This window comes from Artemia sp. Qi Xiang Cuo, chromosome 5, assembly GCF_049724085.1.
Source record: "Artemia sp. Qi Xiang Cuo chromosome 5, ASM4972408v1, whole genome shotgun sequence".
Lineage (NCBI taxonomy): Eukaryota > Metazoa > Arthropoda > Branchiopoda > Anostraca > Artemiidae > Artemia > Artemia sp. Qi Xiang Cuo.
This window is the reverse complement of record NC_142798.1, coordinates 43,009,340-43,028,098: the sequence shown is the minus strand read 5'-3', so window position 1 is coordinate 43,028,098 and position 18,759 is coordinate 43,009,340. Positions and strand designations below refer to the sequence as shown.

The window sequence follows — 18,759 nt, the reverse complement described above, 5'->3', positions numbered from 1 at the left end:
ATGTGCTCACTTTCTTCCTAGCTAAAATATGGAAAAAGGAAAAATTAACCAGTAGTTGAGTTAGGCAAATATAACTTTTAGAATTAAATCCAGGTACTAAAATATATACCAGTACCTGGATTTAATTGTTACTCTTTCATTGGGCTCACAGAAACCTGGCTCTCTGCAGCTGGTGAAACCACAGCTTACTTGCTGGATGGCTGTGAAGCAATTCATGTTCTAAGGATGTAACCAAATGCCCTGGTGGTATTTTGTTTTGTATTAAAAATATTACAAATGAAACTCCGAGAGGAAAGACAATAACAAAATGAAAAACAAGATCAAAAAAGGGTGAAAAAACAAGGATTTTGGCAGAGGTCCTTGTCGAAATATTTGCTTGTTTATTCGTCTTCATGGTTTGCCACTGGCTGACAAAATCCTCGTTTTTTCACCCTTTTTTGATTGTATTAAAGCAACTTCCTGAATTAGAAGCTCCTTTCAGTACCTCAGTTGACCATCTGCACTCTCCTTATCAAATCATTGTTCAATTCAGTTCTTTGTATTCCCCAGTTAGTCATGTATGTTTGTTTTGTAAATTCTCCTCAGTTCATTTTAACTCATTCTTTTTCTGACTTGATAATTTTTTTTGTTGAAGAACCAGAAGTTTTCCAAAAAGGATACCTGCATCATGAGCAACATCAACATAAACCTTCTATGACTAGGATCAGGAAAATTACTTAACTAATTCATCACCAGTCAACTCTTAACCCTTTTTCTTTCTCATGAGTTTTTGCATAAAAAAAAAATACTGCTAGTTTTATTGTGAATATTTTCAAGCTGCTGGGAAGTCACCTTTCTTTCAGTTCAGGTATTGCAAAATTGTATATATCCAATAATTTACCCAGTCTTTACCCCACAACATAAGCAGCTGGCAAGGCAGCTTCAAACAACTTTCCTCTATGAACACATCATAGTTATTCTCAAAAACAAAAAACAAACACTCCATCTCCAGTACAAAGATAACAGACTATCTAGGTCCCCTATCAGGTCTAGACTATCAGGTCCCCTATAATATTATTGTTATCTACTAAAGCTACCACATACCTTTTTTTCCCTTGATTAAGCAATTATCCAACAGGTGCATCATTAAGTTTTCCATCAAGGCCCATAACACCCCAGGAAGGCTTGTTTGTCACAACATCTTGCCAAATAATTCCAATAGAAGAACAAATTGTGTATTTTTGCTTTTAAAAAGCCAATTTTCTGATTAATAAGTGCATATAAAAGTACTCGGACACTTCCCACTGTTATTCATGCTGCAAAAAACAGCTATTACGCTACAAAAATTGACAAATGCAGGGGAAACTAAAAAAAAGTGTTGATTGTTGTCAATGAAACCTTTTGTGACTTCATACAGAAATCACAAATTGTATCACAAATTCTGCTCAATTTTGTAGTGTGCCTACCAGCAAATGAAGGCACATTTTGATTTGATGATGTTGTATATCTAGTAAAATATATTATCTTCCCTTGATTACAGTAAAATTTTATTTACTATGGCCAAACCTAAGCCTATAAAAACTACTTCTCATAACACAGCCTTTTTTACAATCTGGTAGAACTGACGGACAACAACTGAAGTTGGCCAAATTACAAATTAAATAATTATAAAATTGGTTGTCTAGCTCTCTTTGAATCCTACAATTATTTACTGGCAATTTTTGAAGTATCTGCAGAAGTATTTGTACTCTATTTCTTTTGTATTCCAAATTGTAAGTTTCCTTTGTAGGCAAGAATGGACATTTTGAGCAAAAAACTGTGTATTTCCAACCATGTTTTTTTCAGTTTACAGTGAATGTAGATTGCTTGTGGTGCTTTTGCCTGCAGTTGAACTTGAACAATATTTCTTGATATTGATTTTTTCATGATTGATTTTTAGTTTTTTTTTTCTTTTTTTTTATTGATTACTCCATCAGTGTTGTAATTTCATATTTATGAAGAGTAATTCCAATTTAAATTGGAAAAATTATTTCATAAAGTTTCTGGTGCTTTTGATTTCTCTGAGTAAAATAATCTTTACCCCTCTCCACTAAGGTTTTTGATGTGGGTACCCATGTTAATGATATTATAGTTATCACTGTATTTTATTTTTAGGCTCTCTGGTTCAGTTTACTTTGACCAATCCATCAATCATATTTGCAAATCGAAAAGACATTCGCCTTATTGATGTGAATAAACCAAAGCATAATTCATCTGTACTGGTTAAGGTAAGCTACATCACATACCTTGTAACTATCCTATTAACAGTTATGGACTCTTTCTCTACATAAGATTTGGAAGCAAAACAAGTTTTTTTGTTTTTTTTTAATTTTGTCTACCAAGTTATATGGCTAAATCAGATATGCAGAAGAAGATGAAAGTTGTTAAATACAAAAATATTTTCTCTATCCCCCTCCCTATATATTGTGGAATTCCGCAAGGAACCTTTTTGGGACCACTTTTATTTCTAGTCATGATTAACAATATTGGTAAGGACTTCCCCCAAAGGTGGAAATACGTGGATGACTTGTCGATCCTTGAAATATGTGACAGGAATATTAAAAGTGACCCCCTCGATATTCTAACCCATATTTCGGATGAAGCTAAGAACCTAAATATGAAAGTAAATTCCACTAAATCAAACATAATGACGATAAATTTCTTGAAATCCATTCCCGCCTTCCTTGACCCTATCCCCCCAGATATTTCTGTGTCTTCCTTTAAATTACTTGGGGTTACAATTTCCTCTAATTTAAAGTGGGATATCCATGTGAGAGATATTGTCTGTAGAGCTGATGCATCCATGTCTCTCCTTAAGCTCTTGAATAAATTTAACGTCCCCTAATCCCATTCTTTAAGAATTTATACTTCCTTTGTCTGCCCGCATCTTGAATATGCTTGTCCAGTTTGGCATCCTGGTATATCCCGTGATGAATCAGATAAAATTGAATCTATTCAAAAAAGAGCCCTAAGAATAATTTTTAAAGAAACTTTGGTACCATATTCACTCCTTCTAAAAAAGGCCAAGCTGGAAACTCAGAGCACAGGAGAGGAACGCTGTGCCTCCGTTTTGCAAAAAATGCAATAATAAACCCTCGCACGGAAAACATTTTCCCCACAAGACACTCCCCATCCAGACACCGGCTGCCATATTCTGATTCTGGGCCGGGTCCTATCTTGTCCCACATCTGTTGTTTAACCTCCGGGTAGGAATAAACCTTTGTCCCCTTCATTACTGATCAAATAAACCACTAGTTTTTTTTTTTTTTTTTTACTGGTGATACCCATGCTTGTGTCTGTTTGGTTCTTCCATTCCCTCCTATTTTTATATAGTCTCTTTTAAACCTTTTTAACACTATTTTTATCTCATTTTTTTTTTGGTTTTGTTTCAGTTTGTGCCTTTTTAATTTTCTTACATTTGACAATTTGTTTTTTAGACTAATGAATGGCTTTGCCTTTCTGATATTGTTGTTTTGGCACTGTTTAGCCAGTGTTTTAGTTGTTGTGCTATTTCTATGTTTTTTTTCTATTATATGACCCCAAAATGCGAATTCGGCCCTTCGGGGCTTGTGATAGTCATTTTTTGAAATAAATATCTTATCTTCTATAAATATGTAACGTTTTCTAATGTACAGATTTTCTTCTAATTAATTCCAAAAAACTTTCTTAACAAGAAGTTTACAATTGAGTATAATTTTTTAGTTACCGCTAAAAAATTGACCTGCTCAAATTCACGTACCATACACAAACAATGCAGGTCTAATTGGATCTTTGGTTATAAAAGCAAAACAATCTAAACGAATGAATGAGAATGAGTTTAAATTAGTATCATAACCAGCTGTAAATTAGGTATTCAGAAATACAATTTGAAATATTGTAATAATCTTAATATTTAGAAGTGTGTTAACTATAAAAATTTTAATCAATAACTGCAAGTCCAGAGTGCCTCATGTCTTCTGCCTCTATGTGTCTCACTCTTGGCTAATCGCGTCCGAGTGTCGTCAACAGCATGATGAGACCTTAACCAGGTTTTAACATAGGGATCAGGATCCCAAGATGTCAAAGGAACTCCATGAAGCTTTATAAATAAGAGAGAAGAACCGTGAGAAACAGTCAGCAGGTTCCTTGTTGGAGTCAAAATAATGTTCATTAGGCTGAACCCACATTCACACTCAGCTGAACTGCAACTGAAAAACTTAGTGCAGTTAATCAGTTCTATCAGCCCATCCAAGACACGTCTACTGAAGTCAAGATACTCTCTGAAAGAGTAATGCACTTCACGTTGATCAAGTTGGAATGTTTTACACAAACTGTGTATTTCCTCTTCACCAAACCTCAGAGGAATTTCTGTTGACCAGTGATCTGTGTCCAATACTTGAAATTCATATAGCAGTTTTTTGCATGCCTCTTCATTCTGTCCATAAATAGTAAACAGAGGTTTTTTGAGTTTGTTTGTCACACTTGATATTAGTTGTTGTACATTAATAGTTACAAAATTTTTATTTTGTTTCAGTGGAACATAGTCAAAAACTCCTTCCTTTATTGCTATCTTAGCCTCTGAGGTTCTTGTCCATGGTTTCTCCTTCAGTGATTGGATGTATCTAATAGATATTCTAATAGTTTATCTGCTTTTACAATTCGCCTTGTGAAAGCAAGAATGTCGTAACTGACACCCCTAGTCAAAATTTTGTCATCAACTCTAGAGACGGCTCTCAATGTGCGACACATACCAGGTGGTACTAAGTAGGAGCCACTTAACAAGTCGCTAATTTCAGTGTTCAGGAAACCAGTAAAGTAGTTTAGATAACACATTTGTCCATTCCTTGGGACACGATAAAAGAATTACGAACTAAAATTGCTATGGTAGAAAAAATGATGTCCACCAACAGGAAGCTATTAAACTGAAAATTTTATTATTTCGCAAGATGGTTGGAGGGGGGGGGGGGGTCTTGTGGGATTTTTGCTGCTGAAGCTTTCCTTGGGAGGAATTTTGCATATATAGAATTTTCAACGGTCAATGTTCAGGGTGAATTCACCTTGCACCAAAATTGAAACTTCTATTACTCTTCTGAAGACTCTAATGTACAGAAAAATTGAAAAATTAACATGTTGGTTATTATTGCAGAGACAACTTTTTTTGTTAATTAAAAGTTCACGGGCAATTTAAATTTCAATTCTAATTACAATACATTAATTTCAAATTTTTTATTCATAAATTTGCATTTAATTTTTTTTCCTTTTTTACAAAAAATGAATGAAAAACGAACAGAGATTATATAAAAAAACAAGTTTTTTTTAAACAAAAGTAAGGAGCTAAAATATGTCTAAAGCAAAAAAAAAAAAAAAATATATATCTTAATGATTAATCAGCAAAAAGTTAATAGAAACAACGGTACTGGTGTATTATATGCTACATACGAAAGAAGTCAAGTTTGGTTAATGCTAATGAAATATAATAAAATAGGATGAATATATAATAGTTTAGAAACAAATTTGGGCTATATATTTGCACGTTAGGGGGGGGGGGGGGTATAGCATAGCATATATTAAATACCTAACCTAGCCTAACATAGGTACCTCCCCCCCTAAACCCCAAAAAACAATCGTTTAAATATTTTAAACTCAAGTCAGAAACCCCGTTATACCATCAGTTTAGATAGCAAATTGCCGTCTGACGGGTTTCGTGTCTGGTTTCCTTGATACAGTATAAAGCGGTGTGTAGCATATAATGCACCAGTACCGAAACAACTTTTAGAAAATGAAACCAATAATAAACTTAATAATTTACACAAGAATAAAACTAATATTCAACTAAAACTCAAAACGAACAAAAATTACTTGACAGATGAACGAGAAAGTCGTCTTCCAAGCGTAAAACTATCACAAATCACCATCAATAAATAAATGGAACTCAAATGAACAGTAATTACGACAAATAACCGATTCAAACGCAGAACGAGCAAAAATTAACATGAGTAGGGCTGAAAACTCATATGCCTTCTCAAAACCGGAACATAATTTGCACTTTACTGAAAAAAAAAAAATGACAGTGGATTGTCAGTTTAATATGCATATACTGATATATGTTCCTTAAAGTTTTAATAATTTTTATTTAAGTGATTTTACTACATATATGAAGGGGCAAGTCTTCCCCCTCGCACTTCAATTACAGCGCAAGTGTCATTTACGCTTTATTGAAAGCAATATCTATTTTAAGAAATTTTTCTTTTATCGTTATCTTCTATCATTAATTTTCTATTTCATCTAGTTCCATCCGGCTGAAATGCATTGTGCATTGAAATGCTGAATGTGTCATTGATAAACCACTCCAAAGAATACAAAGGATTTCTTCAAGAAAAATAAAATTATTCATTTTCATAAAATAATTCTACTCATAAAAAAAAACTACGAAAATGCAAATAAATAGACTTTGATGCGTTTTTAAAGTTTTTTTTTGTTATCACCCCCTTCAAAAAAATCATAGCCTCTCCTCCGAAAACAATCCTGGAAATAGACATAAAAACAAAATAAACTGTTCACGACACATATTGTCTTCAATGAGATACAGTTTAGAGTTTGTAAAACGAAAGAAAAGTGAAAGAAAGCACCATGTTTTTTTTAAATTGATTCGTCCTGGGGTACATTTTTTTTGCTTTGTGGTTAATGTTATAACAAAGAAAAACTGAATTAATTTTTCAATTAATTATTAAATAAAACAATAATGATTTAAAATCTAAAATTCCATGAACAATCAAGATCACACCAAAGAAAAATTCCACGTTAGAAATAACAGTTTTATGTCTAAATTTTTCTTTTAATTTTATTTCCGTTAAACATACAGAGAATGGGTGCCTCAATTATCTTTTGAAAATGAATAATTTTTTTTTTTTTTTTGAAGAAATCCATTTTTTCTTTGGAGTGAAGTTTATCAATGACACATCTATTGGGCTCTTTTATGGCATTTTAACGGACTGTGTTTGGAATGAAAAATATTAATGGATTTCAGCCTGCCGGAACTAGATTAAATAGAAAATTAATGATAGAAGATAATGGTAGAAGAGAAATCTCTTAAAATAGATATTGCTTTCAGTAAAGCGCGAATGACACTCGTGCTGTAATTGGAGTGCAAGGGGGAAGATTTGCCCCTTCATATATCTAGTAAAATCATTTCAAACAAGTAAAAGCAAAGTGAAAACGTTTCAAATGTATTTTGCTTTCAGTAAAGCGCAAATTATGTTCATGTCTTGAGAAGGCATGGAGGTTGTCAGACCTACTCATGTTAACTTCTGTTCGTTTTGAGTTTTAGTTGAATATTAGTTTTTTTTCGTGTGTAAATTATAAGTTCATTATTGGTTTCATTTTTTAAAAGTTGTTTCTATTAACTTTTCGCTGATTAATCATTAAAACGTCTGTTTTTTTTTACTCTGCTTTAGACATATTTTCGCTCTTTACTTTTGCGAAAAAAACACTTGTTTCTTTTAAATTACACACAAAAAGCTACGAGTCTGAAAAAATATGCCCGATTTCCAAAAAGAGGGGAAACACCCCCTAAAGATCAAAAGATCAAAATGAGAATCACACCATCAAATTCAGTGTATAAGCAAACCCTACTGTCGAGGTTTCAAGTTCCTATTTACAAAAATGTGGAATTTTGTGTGTTTTGTCTGAAGAAGATCATGTATTCGTGTTTATTTGTTTGCTTGTTTTGTTTTTTTCTTAGGGGTGATCGGATCGAACCAATGATCTTAGAAGATCAGTTAGGGACGACGTGAACCCCCCCCCCCTCTATAGTCCCTGAGGAAAGGGCTGTAAGTTACACAGTTTTCCCATTGTCCACATATCAAGAATCATTTAATAAAATAGCTATTGTAGTTACGGCTAGTGCCGCAACTAATTTACACTGCCTTTTACAACATACTAAGCATTAAGTACGATTTATCTCACTAGAAAAAATTAGCGAATGAATTACTGAAATGATTAGTTCCGCAGTGCACTGGTTCAAGCTTGTTCTGGTGGCGTGTGTTTCGGTTGACTGCAGTGGCGAGGGCTAGTATGGAATGGTGTTTATTATGCAAAAGCACGTAGTGTCCAAACTTATACATCAGATGGCACCTGTGTTCTTTATGGGTTGGGATCCGTAGAGCTGCGAAGACGGATTTGCAAGTGGCATGCTTGGTTCCTAGGATGATTTTTAAGGCTCTTATTTTGTACTGTTTCGATTTCGTCGTTGTTGTAGTCGATTTTATGCATTTGTCATCCACAAACTGGGCATGTGTTTTCAAGAAAAGGGCGCACATAACAAGTGTACGCGAGTATTAATTGCTTTTTAGGAAACCAGAATCGACGCAATGTGGTTAAGGATCACAGCGCGCGGTTGTCCTTTCTTAAAAGGTTTCTAACTTGTGGACTAAATGAACAATCGTTACTGAACGTCACACCAAGGACAACTGCAGTCGAAGTGGTAGGTTAACAGGGGTCAGGACAAGCAACTTCTCTTTTCAGAGGATTGAAGTGCATCAGTTTGATCTCATTAACGTTAATCTGAAGCCCATTTAAACCGCACTGATCTTTGAATTTGTTTTTTAGGTCACTATTGAAATGGGGGATTACTTGAGACCTTCCAATGAGCTTGTATTTCAATAGGGCTGATAAATCGTCCACAGATTTGAATCTTTCGTCCGTGTTGTCACATAAAACATAGTTAATGACGGCTAAAAACAAGAGGGCAGCAAGTTTAGTGCCTTGTGGAGCGCCACATGTTATTTACGCCCATTCAGAGTCAAGATCCCTGGGAAAAAGTGCAAGATCCCGCAAAAAGTGCGATAAACGCACTGATATCGATCTCTCAGGAAGTCTACTATTAGTAGTAGAATGTCTTTTCTAGCGCCCATCCGTTTCAGATTCTGCAAAGTTGTGATGTGTCGTATTAAATCGAAAGCCTTGCGATAGTCGGCCAGAAGCAGACCAACCATCGTATCTCCTTTGTCTATCCATTCAGTAATTAGAAGGTAAAGCCGCACTTAGTAGTGATTCGTACTGCTACCTTTAAGGCACCCGTACTAAGGGTCGAGGCAGGGGATTAATTGCTACAAAAGTTCACGATATGTGAACGACTCGGTCACTTTGGCTAAATTATGGGGCTATTGATATGGTTTCCAGTTGATAATGGACGTCACAGGTTTTACAAGAAATACTGCATATTCGATGAGTAACCTGACAGGCAGCTCACCTGGATACGAACAATAGTTCCTTTTTAGCTGTTCAAGCTATTTAAAAACTGCGTAATCGGATGTTTCTACAATTTGTTCGTCGAGAAAGCCGGCCAAGAGATTTTCAATATCCTCTTCAGTGAATGACGGGTAAGTAGAACATATCGCTGCGAAAAACGAATTTACTTGAGTTGACACATCGTCTTTCTGTATCTTCAGGTCACTATTAATGAGTTTTCCAGACAAACGTTTGACTTCAAAGTGCCACTTACGGGAGTTAGTAGTCAGCTGTGGAGTCTCTTTATCACAAACAAATGCCTTCTTAGTGGGTCTGTTTACTTTCACAATATGATTGCACGAATTTTTTGTCGATGCAACTTCTCCGCTCGAGTGGAGTTGACATCAGGTCTTGATTAGCGCTTTAATTTCTTGGTTTATCCAAGGCCTATTACTGTCACTAATTACAATTGTTTTTTGGACGGGAAATGTTTGTGATATTTCTGTGTAAGAATAGAATTCAGAGCCTCAGATTTGAGGTTAATGTCTGGTATTGAGGAAACCTCATCGAAGTCAAAGGTTCCGATCCAGCGTCCAAAGGAACATAGACTTTCCCTAGTCAAAGGTCGGGTTCTTGATTTAGTTTTCTTCGCTTTTGGATAGTTGTCTTTGTCCTTCTAAAGAATTACAAAGTGGTCAGTCTTGTAATGGACCTATTGAACGTGGTGATAGGTAATGGTTGGAAAGGTTCGTTAAAATTAGGTCGAGTATGCTCCCACTTTGGTGGGTCGGAATCTTCACTACTCGTTTCAAGTCAGGCATATTTGTTTGATTAAAAGTCTCTGGCAATAACTGTCTCTGGCAATACTGTCGACGAATATTGTCTATTCAAGTTAGTAGATATTAAATCAAATCTTTCCCGTTCTTTGCACTTTCGGGATAATACCCTACCGCTAGGACAAGGCAGGAAACCTTTCTTGACAAGAATTTCGGTTTGTACTCGGCTCAAATCACTTCGTGACAGAAATCAGTTGGCTCACTTAATTAATTGCAGGGAATGTCTTGTCGGATATACAAACCGACACTTCCACCATGGCGCTCTAGACCACGATCTCGCCTTGTGTTGAAAAAGCTCGTATAGCCTTTTATGCGACCAGTTTCTTCAGTAGCGGCCAAACATTTACTCACTGCTGCTATAGGACAGCAAGTTTGTTTCATTGGGACTGCTTCATTGGATTCGCACGAACTGGAGGAAGCAGTGGAGCGCTATACCACGGCCGTAGAGCTGGTGAAGTTTCATAAGATGGTTTACAGTTAACTAGAATTAGGGTCCGTGGTCTTCTAATTTATTTATGACTAGATCTGTCTTTGATATGGACTGCACACACAGAGTCTTCTGGTGGCTTTCCTTGTAGCCCAGATGGAATATAGGATGAATATAGAATTTGTTATCGGGAAAGACAGGGAATTTTTTTTGAGAGACTTTCGATGAGTGGGGAGGATTCTCAATGAAAAATTTTAAACGGGGGGGGGGGATTTTCTGGCGTTTTCTTCAGCTGAAATTAAGGGACAATATTAATGGTCAGAAATTATTCCATATATGGGGGAGGGCCTCTCCCTCTTCAATCCATCCCCCTTTACGCTAAATTTTGAATTTTGTCACATTTCTTTAAGAATGACTGCTCAAACACAAAAGCCGTGGATTTTGAACGATAAGTATTTTTAAAGAATTTTAGGACTTAGCGTAAAGAGCGAGAGATTGAAGAGGTGGCAGCCCCTCTCATGGACGGAATAATTTCTGTTTGTTTTAAGTTCATATGTAAGTAAAAAAAAAAAAGACAATACAACCTACTTGGAGGCACTAGGCGGTAAGGATTATTTCTCTTGAAAACTAATCTGAGTTTCAATTCTTGTCTTTCTCCTATTACCTTTAGTAATAATTATAAAGACTAAGATACAGGCTGATAGAAACGGATCTCGAGCTTTATAAGTTTTTTCCCTTATTTAAACTAGGTAAGGGTCATCTAGCTGGCTTGAAATGATTATAGATCTGGCTCAAACAACAGTTGCATAGTAGCCGCTTTCTGTTTATTTTAATTTTTGATTCATTTAAGGATTTGGATGATGCTGCTGCTCTCGACTACCATTATGACAAGAATTTAATTTGTTGGACAGAGATATCCTTAGAAATGATTAAATGTGCAAGTATTAATCATGGTGGATCTTCAGGCAAGGTAATATTGTCTTCGATATTTTTCTTATATATTTTAATACCTTTTATTTTTAATATTATTTTTATCCGTTGGAGAATATGCAATTTAAATAATCCTCCAAAACACAAATGCAAAAAAATATATTTTAAATAGCAAATTTTTCTTCCGAAAAGCATGAACAGGCCAGAATTTCTATCAAACATAGAATAACAGATTCTGCTATGGATGAGTAGATAAACCCTAAAAGAAACAGGAATTATAACGAACAGTCGAGTCAAAATGTAAACAGACAAAAATAACCACTAACAGGTGGAAAGCTGCCGTCTCTCTAAACCTTCTAAAGCAGAGCTGGCTAACACATGGCCTGTGAGAGGGATGGGGTTTGTCTTAAACATTTTGGCATTTGAGATTCTTCTCACTTTTATCAATTTAATCGGCAAATCAGTGAAAATCAATATTATTTTTGTATCCGTATAAACCCGTTCTAAAATCAATCTAGATTTCGAACACTTTTTTGAAACATCAGAATCAATATAGACTTCATAACACTGGTATCACAAAAGAGAAAATTTTCAATTTGAGGAATGTGGCCCAAAAAATTATCTCTGGTTCTCCTAGTTCTAAAACAGCCTACAAAATCAGTTGAATTTGCAACCCCTGCTCTGTTTTTTACCTGATTCATCCCACGTCAACCATTGGGTTTTGGATCAATTGTATTGTTTTTTTTTTATGTAGATGGTTGTTTTTAAATATATCATATCATAAGGTCAGAGCGTCATTGGCGCTGTACTGAAAATGATTTTTAGTTTGAGCAGTATGGGTTTTATTTGTCCTAGTATGCTAATCACTGTAAAATCACTGTGCTAATCAAAGTTTACAAATAAGAGCTACCGCAAATAAAAGTTTCATTAACCCCTCCTCCTCAAACCCTCTAAAAGGCTTGAGTGTCATTTATGCTACAGCAAAAACGGAATGAAATCTAAATATTGTGGCTTTTACTTGTCAAAAAAATCAAAAAAAAAAAAAAATCACGATAATAATCAAGATTACTGGCAAGAAAAAGTATTTTTACTACTACTACTACTAACAACTCACCGCAGCACCAAGCCGCCTGAGGCCAACACAGCTACGCACGCTCCTCCTCCACCCGAATCTATTCAAAGCCTCCCTTTTTACACCCGTCCACGAAATTCCGATTTCCTTTCAATCTGTCTTTATGACGTCCTCCCACACCAGACGAGAACGACCTGCTTTCCGTTTAGCGCTAGATAGCTCGACAAAAAGAACAATCTTCGACAATATGTCATCTCTCATCCACAACGTACCCTAGCCACGTCAACGTTTCTTCCATTACAGCCCTAGAAAGCGGTATTAAACCACATTTTTCGCAGATCCTATTGTTTGAAATACGGTCAGTCAGCCGGGTACCCAGAACAATCCTTAAGCACTTTCTCTGGAAAACATCTAGCAAATCTTTATCCGCTTTTCGGAGCGCCCATGCTTCAGAGCCATATTTGACCACTGTCATCACTGTGGCTTCTAATATTCTATTCTTGGTTTGCAGACTTATCTTCCTATTCTTCCAGACTTTTTTTAACTGTGAAAAAACCCCCTGAGCCTTGGCTATTCTATATTTAACATCTTCACTGCTCCCACCATCTTTAATAATAATACTACCAAGGTAAGTGAAGTAATTACATTAGGAACCTTCGATTTAACTTTGCAATTTTAAAAGGAGACGTTTTTTCGTCAAAGATGTTCCATTTGATTCTATTTCATTCAAATATATTGAAAATGAATGCATATGGCTTTAAGTTTCAAACTGATCAGGGGCAAACTTTTTTTGCTCTGAACGAAAAGTGATCAAAATAGCTGAGTTTCACTTGAAGTTTGATAGGCAGATAGCACTAATATGCTTCAAAGTTTTATAGTCTGGAGATTCTCCGACATTTGAAGTCTGTGGTGGTCGGTGAAAATATATCCACAAAACTCAGCCTATTTTGTTGCTGAAAAGTTGGCAGTGGAAGTGGTGAGGCCACGGGTTCACTATTTTTTATTATCAAATATTGCATATTGGGAATCCTTTTTTGAGCTCGATCCATGCAAGTGTTAGGGCTATGGGCCTTATTGTCGCACTTAGCAAGGAGTTGCTCCTTTTTGCGTTGAGTCAGGTGCAAAGAATGTTCAATTTTGGACATCATTTATTTTTCACCATTAAGGATTGAGCTCCTTTATACCCTAAGTTTCTATTTGCCACCTTATTACTCTCTAATTATACCTATTGAAAATCCTTGCTTGTTTCCGGTTTGGACAAGGTGCTAAATGCCAATGTTTCTGCTAACAATATGGCAGGGGAGGGGGGGGTTGCAATTGGAGGAATCACGGGCCCATCTTCTCCTTCAACCACAGAGTTAGAAACTCCTTGTGTGATTTCGGTTTTAGAAATAGCAGTATGCTCACCTATTCTGATAGGATATTTCTGTGATGAATGGGAGCTTTGCCTCTGAGATTGAGTTGGTGGTATTCATCCTGGAGGCACTTTTATAGATCTTGAGTTAGATAGTGGTATCAAAATGTTGATCCAATGCCATAGGGGCCGGTAGTATTGCCTGGAACAAAAAGGGCGTGGAAGGGGGGTTCGATTGCCCTCTGGTAATTTTCTACCCTCGAAAACGGGGCTAAAGCTCGTATTTCGTGACCAAAGCCCTTTTCTAAATTTCTACAACCATCCTTTCTATATCATTATGCAGGAAAAAAAAAATTGCGGAGACACATCGTTCTTTAAAATGTCAGCTATGCTGCGTTAATTCTGAAAGAGAAATCACTTAGGATTAGATCATTTGTACGGAGAGTTCTACACAAATACAAGTACTCCTTCATAAATGCTTTAGATAGCATTGTAAAAGATTATGGGAAAATAAAATAATTTGGAAGTAACTGTAGATTGTTCTTGTTAATTTTGATTTATAAAGGTTGAATACTCTTGCTCGTCATATTGCAATGTTATTTTTTTGTAGAGTGAAACCAGAAGAAGGGTTGAAACGATTTCTTGATGTTCACGATAGTTTTGATTTAGTTTTATTTAAGTATTCTTACAATTCTAGAGTACTGAAGATTTTTCCATTTTCAGCATATGAGCATAATAACGACTGGTGTTGTATCACCTGATGGCCTGGCTATTGACTGGCTTTGTAACAAGATTTATTGGAGTGACAGCGATACTGATCGGATTGAAGTGGCCACTCTTCAAGGGACACATCGAAAGGTCCTGTTCTGGGAGGATCTTGACCAGCCCAGAGCTGTTGCCTTATATCCTGCCAAAGGGTAAGACAAGGTTGAAATACTGCTTCAAATTTAATCAAGAAAAGGTGCTATGGGTTTACTTCGATACTTGGCTGGTTCGTAATAAAAGCTCCAGGAATTTTCCTTTTTGCTCCAGACTTCTTTCCTATTAGATCGATCTACTCAAATTTTACTGAAAAATTTTGTTTTAGTTTCCCTGTTTTACAGGCTCCAAATGAAATAACGCTTACTACATCATCTAAAACTGCAAAGAACACCTACAAAAGAAAAGGCAAAAGATTCGGGAAGATGTATGTGTCATAACGAAAAAGAACATATTTTCTATATCTAAAGCAGTGAAATCTTGGATGTCAGCAGAAAACCTGACGGATAGAGGAAAGAATTTACCAAACAAACAGACCAGAAAATACCTAAAATGCCTACAAACAGACCAAATATATACATATATATATATTTATATTCATCAGTTTAATATAGATATTCATCAGTGAATGTCCGATATTCCCTTTTTTCTGCTTGTATTCGATTGGCTTTGCGAGTCAGCTTTTTCACTCTTATGCAAACTATGATCGTAAAATTTAATTTAGGTTAGGTTAGTTTTTGTTACTTAGGTTAAATTTGGTTATAAACATCAGAAATGGGTTAAAAGCTTAAGCTAACCAAACCTAATCTAATCTGTCATCATCAAACCTCGCATGAAATTGAGAAAGTTGACTGGCAACAATGTCTAAATCCAAGAGAAAAAAGGTATTTCGGACATTCATTGGTGAATGTCGATATTTACCAATTTCGGGACAAATATATATATGCATGCATATATAAACATAAATACACAGTATACTCCTACAATTACAAGATCGCAAAAACTTAATATAATTCGGAGTTCTGTTGGCTAAACTTAAGAACGAACTACAGAAATGTAGCAATGAAATGATTATTTTTGTTGGACAAGGTGAACTGATAATTTTTTTTTTTTGGGGGGGAGGGGCTATAAAAATATGTTATTAAAATTGTTATTTTGGTATTAGAAAAAATCCTCATAAAAACATAAAGTGCACCAGTATATAGGATAATAAACTAGACTGGTTGCCAGTATAAAACCTCCTGATAGTTGGGCATTTCGTTTTTCTTATATATATTTATTTTATTAAGGATTTTATTTGATTCACATATTCCGTCCGTCAGAAGTACCTTGTCAGAGTACCTGGTCAGTTGAATTTATTTTTTGTATCTTCATACTTTTTTGCAATTAATTGTTTAGTGTATGACATTTTTCAAATTTTTAACATATTGTGGAATATGGGGTATATAATTATCTACATTGAAGTATTCTTCGGTTTTAGTATGACCAGTTCCAATATCAAGATTCGTTTCCACTTTGATGATGTAAGTGAGGAATTTCAAATTTTCCAACATAATACCCAGAAAGGAAAAGCGGGACAACTTCAAACAAAACAAGCAAAATGGAACAAATTAGGAGAACACATGCAATCATGGGACAATTCTACCTCCTCCCTTATGCTGCTTCGATATTTTCTTGATATATCTGGCAATAACTTTTCAGGTTTTACTTTGTAAATGCTAAAACTGAAATTTCCTGTGATGAATTTCCATAATAAAAGTTATAAATGTATAAAAGATATGTTAAAACTATTACAATGCCATACTTGTTCAAAACGTTGAAAATCTACCAAGAGACGTCGGTACAAGCTCGTCTATTTGGCAGTACTTTCAAGGTGCCGTGTTGGTATTCTTAGAATTAAGAAATAAAATGAAGAGGATAGTTTTTAAAATCCCCCTTTCACTTGTCTTCTTCCGACATCCATAGGTACCAATTGATTAGCAATATTGTTCTTTACAAGGTTGCTATTTGTTGTCATTTCGTATACGAAATAAGTTTCTTTAGAACACTTTTTTCCTCTCTTAAAATTTTTTTATGATGCTATAAAAGTTTTGGATTTACGAATTTGAATGCACGGGCCCGCATTTTTTGCCATTTTTAGGAGATGTAATGTGTGTGTTTGAGGGGAGTGGACTTTGGAGAAGATTTCAGAGGAGTCGAGAGTCTTTTTATGCTACATTAATGTTTTGTTCTTGACGATAAACTAGTCTATGTACCCAAAGGGGACCTTCCTGTGTCACGAGGACGATGTTTGTTTGTTACAAATATGCAGTTCTGAGTATTTGGTTCAAATCTATTCAATAGCATATTTGTTGGAAGAAAAGTCAGGTGGGTCAGGCCTTGGGTATTTTTTCTTATATATGGCTAAATAAGAGGCTTTCAACCGGTTCAGATTGAGAAAGACTGTTCGCCAGTTGTTTGCCCTCATATGGCTTATACCCGTAATGATTTGGCGACTTGTTGAAAAACAAGCGTATATTAAAAATCTTAATTACTCTCCTTCTCTGATATCATTTAGAATATGTCTAATTTTTTTTCAGGCTTTTGTTCTGGACAGACTGGGGTGAGACACCTCGTATTGAATCAGCTGGCATGAATGGAGATTCAATAACAAGGAAAGTTATTATAAATAGTGACATTTATTGGCCTAATGGCCTAGTGGTGGATTATGAAAGTGATAGGATATTTTGGACTGATGCCAAGCATAATTATGTTGCCAGTGCTGATCTCAATGGTAAAAACAGGAAAACAGTTATTGAAGGTGGGGGACAAAAACATACTTTTGCACTTACGCTATTTCAGGATACTTTGTACTGGACGGACTGGACAACAAGGTAAGTTTGAGGAAGTTGAGTGTTTTTGGGATTGGCCCCGAAAAGAACAGCACGAAAAAAAATTGATATAAGAGTTTTTTATTTCAGCCATTGACAAACCAAACCAATTGACTTTACTTGTAAATATGTCCGGATTCTGTAGTTATAGATGTTTATTTAGTGTTAATTTTGCACATATAGAATCCTAGATGGACTCAGAGTTTACCCTCGGGATTGGGTTAAAATCACAATTTTTTTTAGGCAGCAATGTTTCCACATTTTGAATCACATGAGGTGGGTTTTCTTGATTTAATTCAAAATGATTTAATTCAAGTGTTTTCTTGAAGGTTGAGAGGGAGCACAGTTAAAACCTAAAATGACGGGAAATTACACCTACAGTTTAAACTTATAATGAAAATTGTTTTGGTGGTGAAAGGTGTCGGAAACTGCACTTTATGGAAATTTAGATATCCGAACTTTTAAGCCTCATAAAATATCTATGCGAATAAGATAAAACATTAAAAAAATTAATGTCAAGGTTACATTAATTCGTATTTTCAGTAATATAGGTTTTGAATGTCTCAGTATTATTATTAAGATTCCTATTGACTGATGTTGCAGTTGCTTAAAGCAGAGCACTCTTTGTCATTTCCTGACTCGCTGACGAAAAAATAACTAAATGGAATAACGCGTGCAAGAAGGTCCTAGTCCTATTTTTGACTGTAAGAACATATGGATAAACTCACGATTTGATAGATGTGCATAGTCTTCTAGAAAAAAAATGTGTATGCTGGCGACAGTAATTAAAAAAAAATCCTATATTTTCTCGGAGTATATTCTTGGACTAATGAAAGAGTTGACATGTCTTTATAATCTTTTATATTTTTAATAGTTCATTTAGCTTTGATTTAGTCCTGCAACTTTAAAGTTTATGTTATTGTGTCTATATAAAATCTGTTATATGTTTCCTTCTCTTATATATTTCTGTTAATCTATGTTTATTACAAATAGGTCTGTAAATCCCAGACACCCCTAATTAAGGATTAGAATGAATGATTATTTCTTTTTTTCTCGATGAATGTAATGACTACTGCAAAAGATATTGCAAGCTGTATATTGAAGACCATCGTTAAAAAGAATTGTGACAATGTTCGATTTTTTGCATCTCCGATTTTCTTTCCTTCAAATAGTTCGTGGTAACGAACTGTAAGTAAGGAGCTACCCGGCTCAATGGTAATCGAAACATTAAAAAAACGGAATTTTGAAACCAATAGATACATCAAAAGAATCAGATTTTTATGCTG

General features: G+C 35.1%; 1 protein-coding gene across 1 annotated transcript in view; it reads left to right on the top strand.

Annotated features, from left to right (window-relative positions):
- The window catches only part of arr (low-density lipoprotein receptor-related protein 6), a 144,859-nt gene that overhangs the window by 10,296 nt on the left and 115,804 nt on the right, over positions 1–18,759 (top strand). The window contains exons 2-5 of the mRNA XM_089089617.1: positions 2,134–2,246; positions 11,339–11,458; positions 14,568–14,761; positions 17,183–17,476. Of these exons, the coding sequence (XP_088945743.1) occupies positions 2,134–2,246; positions 11,339–11,458; positions 14,568–14,761; positions 17,183–17,476 (721 nt within the window). The remainder of the gene's footprint in view (positions 1–2,133; positions 2,247–11,338; positions 11,459–14,567; positions 14,762–17,182; positions 17,477–18,759) is intronic.